Source organism: Triplophysa rosa, linkage group LG25 (genome assembly GCF_024868665.1).
Source record: "Triplophysa rosa linkage group LG25, Trosa_1v2, whole genome shotgun sequence".
Taxonomy (NCBI): domain Eukaryota; kingdom Metazoa; phylum Chordata; class Actinopteri; order Cypriniformes; family Nemacheilidae; genus Triplophysa; species Triplophysa rosa.
The window spans coordinates 6872443-6884426 of NC_079914.1; the positions used below are offsets into that span (position 1 = coordinate 6872443).

Genomic DNA, 11984 nt, shown 5'->3' on the forward strand with positions numbered 1-11984 from the left:
TCCATAAAAATAGGGCACAATATATTGTATTAATATGAAGGAATTTTCCGTACTCATTTCTACAGTTGTTTTACCTGTATTTTACATTTTGCACTGCATTAAATTGCATAATAGCATTGACGGAAATGTCCGTAAAGTAAAGGAAAATGTACTGGGCTGGGTTTCCCGAAACCTTCGTATCACTACGTCGTTCTTAAGAGCATATTGCTACCACTCTTAAGGTATAACTTAAGAATGACGTAGCGTTAAGAAGGTTTCGGGAAACCCAGCCCTGGTAATTTTCTGTCAGTACTTTATCCGTTTTTTTACAGATTTTTTTACAGTGTAGAATTTGCAGAAATGTTCTGTTGTCATTTTCTCAGCCAATGTTTTGAGGTTCCTGAGATGCTTTTTAAACAGTAATGAAAAAGACCCCATTATTCTGGACTCATATTGGCTGCTTTTTCCTCGTTATCTCATCAAAGTCAACTAATAAATTTAATATTTTTAACATAAATTGTTTATTTGTAATAGAAACGATTAATATGTTGGCACAAATATATTTTTGTACACATTACATTCAGACACATGCCTTCAAATCAAAAGATTCTGAAGGTGATAAAAAACATTTCAGTCAAGTGACTCTAAACTTTGGTACAACAGGTTAAAGGAATAGTTTATCCAATTATAAAAACTCTTTCAATTGACCCATTCTCATTCAAGCTGTAAGACTTCCTTTATGCAGTGAACACAAACAATGTTATTTTCAAATTTAGTCATTTTATTTTCTTAGGCGGGGATGTAAAAAAATCTGTAAAAAAGTGGAAATTGTCCGTAAACTGTAAAAACAGAAATATACCGTAAAATATTTTTTTTCTGTAAAGTTATAGGATACAAGGATATATATAAATAGTTTTCCCCATTTTTCTAGTAAATGTGTTGTCTTGTTCTGTAATTTTATAGTTGTTTGACCATATTTAAAAAATAAACTGTAAAAAAAAATTTCTGGCAGCTGGGGTGCCAGAAATAAACTGTAAAATAACGGGTTTTCACTGTGAAATTACACGTTCCCCTGGCTTTCTTGTAAATTTGTGGTCTTTTTCTGTAATTTTACTGTTTTTAAAGATACATAAAAAATCTGTAAAAACACTGAAATAAAATCGTTTTTTGACATTTTACGTGGAAAATCTTAAAAAAAAAAAGAATAATCTGTAAAATTTGATTTTTTTTAAGTGCAGATGCAGAAGCCACAAGATGTTAACATGTAAACGTGCCAATCAGCTTGATCAGATCCTATCTCATGTTAATGTCAAGTGTAAACGTAGACACACTGACCCCGCAAAATGTCTGCGTTTCTTGGGACGTGGCGTGATTGAGCAGAGTGATAAGTTTTTCCAGTGAACTCTTTTTTCCATGATAATAAGGTAAACCATGGAAAAGTATGTGTGCCACATATGTGTTAAGTGGTTTTAAATGTAGCCTACAGTAATTCTAGTAGCTGCGTTGCTAGGTCTGTTTATTTTCATGTCAGAAGTTTATTTGCATTTAATTGCCGCTATGCAAACCACCACAACAAACCTGTAGCTCTCATTCTTATAGTATTCATTTAAATTTTATTCGTAATTTTGATCAGAAACATCCCAGTATTAGATTTTTTACAAAGGCCACAATTTGATGATAAAGTGCTTCATAGGGCTGAATCGCAGCTAAGATTAATGTTTCATTCCTGCCGCACAGTCCTGCAGACGACTGTTTACACTGCCCTCCACAAACACCAACAAACTTGTTTGTTTTTACAGTCTGGAGATTGTCGGGTAATGGTTGAGCAGTGTGATATGGTTTTCCAACTAACTCTGATTTAATCTTACCTTGATAAACTGTTTGCCACGTGGTCTTGCACACACAAGTTTTCTTTGGTTCTTGAAGCTTCTAGTGAAGACATTTAGTAGACTAGTGTAGAAACTCTGATAGTATATGTTGACTAATGTTAAAGACATTTATAAGTTAAAGGCGGGGTGTCCGATTTCTCTTAGCCATTGTTGATGTTCAAATCACCAAAACAAACACACCCCTACCCCCATCTTTCGCTTTTGTCAAAGCTCGGCTCGACTAATGTCTGTCCTGTGCACTGCGCACCTTACTGCTGATTGGCTACAAGGTTGTTTTGGTACTCGGCCCGACTAGTCTAAACAAGCGAAAGTTAGGAATCGCTGATCCCGCCTTTAACAATTTCGTTCTGATTCAATTTATACACAGTTTTGTTTTCGTGTGGATGCATATTTTGGTAGAACACGCAGCTGTTTTGTAAGTTACGTTTATTTTCATCTGAAACTGTATTTTGAGGACAACTCAAAGTTTAGATAATACTTTGGTTGATTCTACTTTTGCAGCCAAGCCATTCTTCTCCGGGAAATCCTGGGTCTTCTTGAAACATGTGGATTTTTAACTGAGGGCCAAGCAAAGCCACTAAAACACAGAAACACATCTGTAAACGTAATGATATGCACCGACAATAATACAAAATCATCAAAATTCACAATTGCACTTCACCTGCAGGATATCCAGCTCCATTTTCCCGGTATTCTTCTTATCGAACAATTTAAACATTTCTGTGCAGATTTAAAAATACAAGTAAACTATCAATTTCTGAAAATCTGACAGATTCAATTGGAACTGGGCAGGAAATGATCTTTTCTGTTATATAAACAGCAGAACTCACTGAAGAGCATCTCCAAGCGGATCAGGCAGCCCACAAAGCTATCAAAGTCAATGGCATACTGCTGGTTGGCATAACGCGAGATTATCACCTGAAGTATTTCACTGTTCACCTGGAACCCTGTGGAGAAAACATGCCGAATCAGATTCATTGTGACCACTTTTTTCATCTACATTGCACATTAGAAATGAATTATGACCTGCTTCCTTTGTTGCATCTCTCATCTCATGAGAACTCATAGTGCCCGAGTTGTCTGTGTCACGGCTCTTGAAAATTTCCTGGTGAGGTATGACAGAAAATTCAGTTCAGTACATCGGTAACACAATGAACTGACCAGAACTTTTGTGCGTACAAGTTGATACATACCAAATATTTCTGGATCTTTATCCACAGTGTGTGAAACTCCACCAGGCCAAGTTTACCACTGCCATCTTTCTGGACAGAGGTCAAGGGTCATGCGGGGTCATGATAGCCATGTGTTAAATAATAATATTTTTTTCTGTTGCTGCAGTCTTTGAATGATGTCATGAGAATATATGTGTTTAAATTCATTTAAACAAAACCAACACAATATTCTACTTGGGTGTGTATTATTAGATGTTGAAGTACAAGTTTAGTAATTTGTGTATTATTTGTTCATATGATCTAGTAAGGAAAGGATACATCTAGCAGGCTGATCATGTGGCGGCACGTTTCCATCGTGAATCCATCAGTCTTTACTTCAGTTCCTGTGTGAAACAATATAAAACTTTACTCAAGAATAACCAGCAATGATAGAATATGTAGGTTCGCCTTAAAAGTGGATTTTCCTACTTTTAGACACAATGTTGTCTAGTATCTGTTGTAGTTCCGACACAGACACCTCTGAGTCCTAAATAGAAAAGACAAGATCCTCTGTAAACATGACTGTGATCAATGCTGCACACGCAAACAAAACAATGATCCAAAAATAAAGACAGTCATTTATCTCACATTTCCAGCGATCTGCACAAAAAGGTGTTTAAAATGCGGGTCCACGTCACTCTCAGATATGGAATCCTGAAAAAGAATGAAAATAATAAAACGAATGGACAAAAATACACTGTTTGATTCAGGAAATGTCATCGAGATTATTTGATTTGATATATGTATGTGGGTCGCTGGCATACATTTATAAACCATTTTGGTAACACTTTACATTAAGGTTCCCTTTATAAAGCATTTATAAACGTGTTCATTAATGATTAATAAGTCATTTACAAATGCATTATAAAGCCGTTATCTGCATAAATAAAAAGGGATTCTAACGAAATACCTGTCAAATAGTGAGCCATTTTTAACTCACATGTTATAAATGCTTAATAAATGTATTTATTCATTATTTATTTGCAAAATGAGACTGTCAGATTGGAGACTGTAGGGTATTATGCTGGTTTTTCTTATTATTGTATATTTCATATCTTATGTCACTTTTCAAACCATGTTGCTTACTTGATCCGATTCCAAATGTCTTACGGTGCCCTCCAGAATGCCTTCAGATCATGATGCTTATCCAAAGCAGTTTTTTCTTGCTTACCAAGATAAATTCGAAGACATTTGGAATCAGATCAAGTAAGCAACATGGTTTGAAAAGTGACATAAGATATGAAATATACAATAATAAGAAAAAACAACATAACACCCTACAGTCTCCCGTCTGACAGCCTATTTTGCAAATAACATCAAGATAATAATGAATCTGCTTTTGAGTCAAATAAATAATGAATAAATACATTTATTAAGCATTTATAACATGTGAGTAAAAAAACGGCTCACTATTTGGCAGGTATTTCGTTAGAATCCCCCTTTTTTATTTATGCAGTTATAACTGCTTTATAATGCATTTGTAAATGACTTATTAATCATTAATGAACACATTTATAAACGCTTTATGAAGGAAACCTTAATGTAAAGTGTTATCACTATTTTTATTCCACGTTACCTTTTTCAAGTTTGCTGTAATATCTGAATCCATCGGGCTGGACAGAAAAGAGACAGAATTGTACCTCCATCGTGTTAAGTTAATGTAATAGGTCCTCTAATATTGTCAAAAGCAAGGTTTTAGTATTGAGGTGTGTGAGGTGGTTAATATCACCGGGTGAAGCAGACCCGGTCAATAGTACCACCATGTGGCATAAAACTAAACTACACAACACACATTTTTATAAGAAAAAACAAATATCAGCAGTCTTAACACACCAACCTATAAAAACAGGCCTTTTCAAGTCTCAGAGTAGGCTATTAAAAAACACAATTTGGACAAACCTGGCAGCCACCTCCTTCTCTGTAAACACACGCAGTATGAAACTTCCCTTTCGATGGGGCTCAAAAGTTGATGGGATGATGATGTATTCCCCGGGAGGCAGTTTAAACCGCTCGCTCATCTCTCGCAGGTTAATAAAGGTGCTGCTTCCTGCAACCGATCTTTTACGCAGGAGCACGTCGGGACCGAGATGAATATTATTACGACCCTTGTACTGCAAGACACATGCGCAGCCACAAACACACACATATGCAATGAGGATACCTTGACGGAGGACTTGATCCGCAAATCTTTTAAAGATCCTGTTACCCTGATGTACAAAACAAATAGAGCTCACCTCATCTGGAACCTGAAACACACAAACAACAGGACATTATTTGTCTGATAAGACAAATTGGATTAGGACATCTAATATGTCTTGAAAGTTATGTTGTTGTTACAAATTTGCAAAAATTAAAAAATGACTAATGTTGGCGGTAAGAATAGTGTCAATGTTTTTACTTTGTCTGTATAGTTTTGCTGGCAGTGTGCAATACCTCATAGATGGCAAAGCCAATGGTATTCAGGTCCCGTCCAAAGCGTTTGTCTTTACGTCCATCTTTCTGCATCAGTCCCACCAGCAAAGTGCAGCCATCCTCTCCATCATGAGGATCATCATCAACGTCCTCCAGCTTGATCACAAACTGGACGTTTGAGCAAAATGTAGCTGAAGAGAGAAAGCGAGAAGATTTACAAAAAGTTGTAAGTGGAAATGACCATGAACACTAATATGATATATTGTGATTGGTTTAAGATACCTGGGTTGTTCCTGCAGCCCCCTGCCGTGGAGCCCACCCTCCAGTTTCCTTCAAACTGACAGTAGTTCCAATGGCCCACCTCATCACTGGTCAGAGTGTCTGGGGTTAGATTACAGATCTCAAGCTTGGAGAAGTGCTTTATGAAGTCTGAATATGCCATCCTGACAGGACGTGATATAAAATAAGGAAATAAGATCAACAAAATGTATTGGCAAAAAGTAACATTTGTTTATAGAGTACGCATATCTATAGCAAAGTTGTCATAGTTGACTAAAAATAAAACTCAAACATGTCTGTTAATTGAAATCAAATAAAACTTTGGCCTACATATTACTTTAAAACGAAAGAAATGAGAAATGTTGCATCAGCAATAAACTGAAATCAATTTAAGGCATTAAAAGTATTAACTGAAAATTAAAAAGACTAAACTATAAATAAACATGTATTTTTAGAGCAATAACAAATTAACAAATAAATACTAAAATTACAAAAGCACATGATAAAATTGTGATATAAAAGCCAATTCAAAAATATAAATAAAACAAAAAACTACAATAACTACAATCTATAAAAAAATATTTTAATTTTAATTACTTCAACTACAGTCAAAAAAGTAGTTTATATAGCTACAGTATAGAATAAACCAAAGTATTTTCATTACCAAAGTTTTTAAAATAAAAAATATATAGTAAAATCATGGTTAATGTTAATTTTTGTAAGGTTAAGCAGCTATAATGAAGAAGTTTGCAAGTGAATCATTTTTGAACCTGTTTATTTAATTGAACAAACTGAACTTACCGATTCACCTCAGCGAATCGAATCTTTGTGGGAAAGAGTTGACGGTTAAGTGCGTAATGTTTGCGCTTTCTTCTTCTAATTAAATCTTACCAGAACTCTCCATCTTCGGCTGAATAATCCAGTTTAGCTTTCTCCTCCGGCCGGACATTATTCCACTCGTTGGAGCTAATAAAGAGATTTTGTACAGAGCTTACAGGTAAGATTCCACGATAACTCGCAACAAACGTGTTAAGAATAAACTCACTTATCACTCCACGGGCCCGTCCACTCCACCTGACCCCACGGGTTCCTCATACGCACCAGTTGCATCGGACGCCCGATGTAATGAACCTGCATTTCAGAGGGGAAACATTTTGCAGGGCTCATTCTAGTTAACTTAATACTTTTATTGCAGCATTTTAATCAAATAAACTGTCTCACCTCCTCTGCGCCAGTAACGGAGTACGCATGTCCTTTCACCAGCTTCAGGCTGGTCACCGCCTCTGTTTCATATGAACTGGTAATCTAAAGATGACAAGTAATTCTAGTTTAAAATGTTTTTAGTAAAGTGGAAAAAAGGCCCTGATTAAATTATTATAGAAATGCCTATTTTCAAAAAGTGTGTTGCTGTATTAGGTCTCTTGGCTCAACCAATGAGGTACATTTATCTGTCTCTTTTTCGCCCAATGGCAGATGTTTTTTTATTAAACGTCTATGCAAAACACAGAGATTACACAAATATAACAACACAAAATACGGAGTAAATAATATTTTAGAAAAAAAAAATTAGAAAAAAAAGAGAAAATTAGAGAAAACATGAGGGTAAAATATGAACTTAATGTTGTCATTAGTGAAATTACATTTATGGAAATATAATTCTCAAAGAAGGTACATTTTTTATAAATTGTTTTTACAGGGTCAGATTCACAGTCTTCTTAAATAATGTCTTGAAAATTTGTGGTGAAAACCATATTTTTTGTAATATGTTTTGGTGTTAAAATTACACGTTTCTAAAAAGATCGCATTAACGCAAATCAATTAAATAGCACCGTTAAGTATCCTGAAAATAATCTCAGAGACATTAACTACATTTTCAGAGTGATAATATGAATGTAAAACAAAATGTCTAATGTGTCCTGCCATAAGGCAAACCAAGAATATGTATCTGCATGCTGACACTTTTGTGACTGTAAGATACTATTCATACCATTGTACAGTCTATAAAAATGTATTTTGGTTATAAAATACATTAATTTGAGGGTATTGTTGCTAAGGCAGTGTTGCCTTGAGTGCTTGTATTTAATAATAACAGCAAATTAGTAAACTACCCCAATTCTAAATATGCGCATCTCCACCATATTTGCATGTTGGGTTATTTGCGCAATTATTAGTAAATCACCCACAATAAAGTTGCATGCAATTTGTCAGACTGCACAAGGAAATCCTAGTAAATCAGAGCTTAAGTGTGCTCAAACTAAATATTTAAAGATTTCTACATGTCAATGTTGCAATTGCATTTACATTATGGTCAACATAATATAACTCCAATAGAAGTAGATTATGATTACTTACATCGATAGAGCAGCCGAGCAGGGAGCCCAACCCCAGTGCTTTCTGAATGATCTTAAACAGATGAGGAGGGGCTTTACTCAACTCATAATTCTCAGCAATTCCTCCAGTGAAGTCCTCAAAACCCTCATTGGTGCTGCCGCCCGACAGAGCTTCATATGTGCCGTTGAGCCTTCAAAATATAGCAGGAATTATGTCTCTGTATGTTTACAATAACAAAAACATTATCAGATAGAGATGTATGCTTGTATTGTACGATAGATTTTTTGATGAATTGGGTGTCAATTATATTCAACATGTTCTCTTGTATGAACATTGTATGTTTTGTGGCCAATGGAAAATTTTATTTTTGGGCTGTGGCACAGGGCAGTGCTTACCAAGCATTTCAAAGGACTCAGATATCATGTTCTGCACTGTCCTTGATCAACATATTACCTGTACCTCTATCTCAAACACACTCACTTTGCATAAGCTTTCTCCAGCAGAGCGCTCCAGAACTCTGAACCCTCAGCCGAGTGAACAAACAGCAGCTTTCCATCTTTGGTGGGCAGCTGGTCATCAATGACAACATCCACCCATTCACCATACTGCCAGAACTACAGAAAACAGAACAACATCAGTCAGACACCTTTTTTCTGACATGTCGTGACATTGAAAACCTGACCTGACCTGACCTGAAAGTGAAAGATGCCGGCGTAGTCGTCCGTAAAGTTCTGACCAGGTGGGACTACGCGTTCCAGAATGTTGTTATCTAGAGTCAGAGAGGCAATAGCTGCCAGCAGCCAACAGTCACCTGCAAAGAAATAAAATGTCATGTGATGCTTTTATGCAAACTGGCTTACAGTACATACATTCATGAGGAAGCACTTGTCTTTAAGTGTATTGCTCAAGTTCAGTGAGCAAGTATCTGGGCTTAAGATGTCTTGCTCAAGGACATGATGGTCATGAATAAACCCTACAAGAGTTACCAACCTAGATCTTTAACCACAAAAATACTAGTAAAGTGGTTGCTTACTGGGCCAACCAAAAATGTTATGGAAAAACACATTGTGAGATAATGGGTGGTGTATTTACACCTAACAACCAGCCAAAACACCATAGGAAACACATAGCAACGCCGTGTAACTTAAAATAGGGCACATTTTGAACTAGATTTTTAAATACAATCAAATTGCCTTTCAAATGTGTTTCAACTTAGATTACTATTTTAACTCATCAAAAAAGTTAAAAAGTTTTAAAAGTTGGCCAAAATTGAGTTGAAATCACTTTCACTAAATAAATAATAATAATAATAACAATAATACACAATTTATTATTAATAATAATAATAATTCAATCAAACTGCTTTTAAAATTAATTTCAACTTACATTATTTTAATTCATCAGAAAAGTAAGACAATTTTAACCTGTTTTTAATAAGTTGGCCAAAATTTTGTTGAAATAAATTAATAATAATAATAAAGTGAATGGTTTTATTAGAGAAAATACAAAATCTATTTGAATAATTACTACATAAACTTTTGCCCTAAAGAGCTTTTTAAAGACATTTTTTCTCGTGGCTCCATCATACAGTATAAGCTGTACATTTACATGTTAAATGCACGTATTTGTTGTCACGGTGCTTTGCTTTGCCTGGTATAAGTCTGTGTAAATTTAGGGTGGAGTGTGTTAATAGGCACGTCACCGTAGATGGAGACACACCATAACCACACTACCAGATTATCAGCTACAGCATATTATATCATAACTAAATACACCGTATCTGAGGTAATTATTAAATAATAGCCCGTATTCATATACATCACCAGCTGTTTTTTGACACCCTACAGTGTGAAAAACAACCTTTACTCATCATCACTGATGCTAGTAGAATTCATCAATAATTCAGTGTGTTGACCCTGACATGTATTTTCTCACCCAAAGCCCCTTGGCAGATGTCAGTCCGCTTGGCACCATCCACAATGAACTGGGGGTTTGAACACAGCTCCTTAAAAAAACAATTAGATCAGCAATGCCATTTCTGCTTAATGCTACACATGAATACAAGTTTATATTTGCTTTAGGCAAACAGCATACATGAAAGGTTTAGTAGTTAAACAGACATCAATTCATATGCTGTGACTAGTGTGTTTTGAAAGGGAAGAAACAGCTAAAACAGTTTTATTTGTATAACAATGTGAAACAAAAAGCAGAGACGGCTGTAAGTATCAACAAACACACAGACGTCTCACACCTCAGGAAACCTGAGTGTCTGTCGGTTACCATAGTGAGTATATATTTCACCAGACACTTTTAAACACATACAGTATGTGTTACCTGACAATTTTTTTTACGTTAAATTAAACAATTCAGTTGACATTGTCTTACTGTTTTCATCATTATACTAAGATCTTTGTCATCATCCATTAAAACTCTTTTTTTAAACACACAAACAAGATATTACCTTTGGTCTCTTCCACTCCACTCCTCGAGTCTTGAAGGAATACCGCCCGAGTTCATTGTATCCCAGAGACTCAGAATCGGCTGGGAAGGTCGGGTCACGAAACAATGTTTTTCTTTCCAAACATTCACGCTTCAGACTCTGGTAGTCCTGCTTGTTAAAGGGTATCGCCTTCGCATTGGAGCCAACACCTTCTTCTCTATCCTGCCTTTTAGCAAGAAACTTTGCAATGTTGCTCATTCTGTCTGTTTATCAAGTGTTTGAGTCAAACTGAAACGCACAGTGAGCTACAAAACTCTAATGTGCAGCTGGTCATATGAGTTAATGATGGTTTTGTGTGATGTCCCTCATTGAAAAGGTGTGGGGGGCGGGGTCACGTTCACCTGTGTGCAGGTAAAGTGCTTATGGGCTCAGTTTTTGTTTGCTTTCACAATGGTTTAGTATCAAATTACACTTTAGCTAAGGTTACACTTTTAAGTAATAAACGAACAATTTTATAGAATAAAGTTGGGCTACGTATGGTTGTGATGATGCTGGACATTTGGTCCTTACCATTTTCAAAGAATAGATCACATGCTAATATGTCACCAAACTTTTTGCAATTGTTATAGTTGGAATGTTCAGACTTTTCTGTTCATTGTTTCTATCATTGTTTTTATTGCTATAACCAATTTTAATGTTTTCCTTCACACAGCAAAGATATACTAGTTTACTAATACTAAAGCTATTACAACATTGCTGTTGATTAAAATAAAAAAGATAGCCCTAAATATTATTAAAAAAAAACTTCAACTAAACGAAAATCAGACATGTTGCCTTAGCAATAAACTGAAATACGTTTAAGTTGAGGCACTAAAGTTATTATTTAAAAAATAAATAAAAGGTAATCTTAAACTAAAAGTAAAATAGGCCTAAAATAGTCTAACAACAAATTGAAATTATATAGAAAAAACATATGAAATGACAAAAGCAAATAACGAAATTAAAAAAACAATTAAATAAAAAATAATGTAATATTGAAAATATAAAAATAATGTAATAATAAATTAAAAAATTAAAACAAAAGCGAATATATTATTTATTAACATTCAAAATGTTAATAAACTACAACAATACAGTAATCTAAACTATAATAAATTTGCCACAGAGATAAACAAAATGTATTCCACTTTCATTGCCTTATGAATGGTGCATAAACGTCAACAAAAAGAAACCAGTTGTATTTGTTATTTAATTTCATGGTCCAATTGATAACAAAAAAATTAATATACGACATCACAGAGCATAAATCAAAAGATTAAATGTCAATGACGTCATTTGATTGACATACATAATCAAACTCGTGGGCGGGTTTCTATGTATATAGAAAATGTACGTGCGCCAACCTTAACATCCGGCAGATGGCAGTGTTAAGCAACAAATACA

At 34.9% G+C, this 11984-nt stretch overlaps 1 protein-coding gene across 1 annotated transcript; it reads right to left on the bottom strand.

Annotated features, from left to right (window-relative positions):
- Window positions 1–938: 938 nt before the first annotated feature.
- Window positions 939–10866, bottom strand: LOC130548655 (calpain-2 catalytic subunit-like). Its single transcript, XM_057325567.1, has 21 exons — window positions 10563–10866; window positions 10037–10106; window positions 8794–8912; window positions 8582–8715; window positions 8123–8291; window positions 6992–7075; window positions 6816–6901; window positions 6662–6736; window positions 5774–5934; window positions 5513–5682; window positions 5314–5325; window positions 4979–5190; window positions 4656–4692; window positions 3668–3733; window positions 3509–3566; window positions 3359–3423; window positions 3062–3130; window positions 2895–2973; window positions 2699–2815; window positions 2530–2588; window positions 939–2445 (listed from the first exon to the last, which is right to left on the bottom strand). The coding sequence occupies exons 1-21, from the start codon at window positions 10797–10799 to the stop codon at window positions 2422–2424; spliced, it is 2103 nt and encodes a 700-aa protein (XP_057181550.1). The 5' UTR covers window positions 10800–10866; the 3' UTR covers window positions 939–2421.
- Between the last annotated feature and the right edge of the window lie 1118 nt (window positions 10867–11984).

Coding starts and splice junctions, on each gene's coding strand:
- LOC130548655 (XM_057325567.1), bottom strand. CDS start 10,799: ATGAGCAACATTGCAAAGTTTCTTGCTAAAAGGCAGGATAGAGAAGAA. Junction 10,107..10,562: donor TGGAGTGGAAGAGACCAAAG/GTAATATCTTGT, acceptor TGTTTTTTTAAG/GAGCTGTGTTCAAACCCCCA. Junction 3,424..3,508: donor AGACAACATTGTGTCTAAAA/GTAGGAAAATCC, acceptor TGTTTCACACAG/GAACTGAAGTAAAGACTGAT.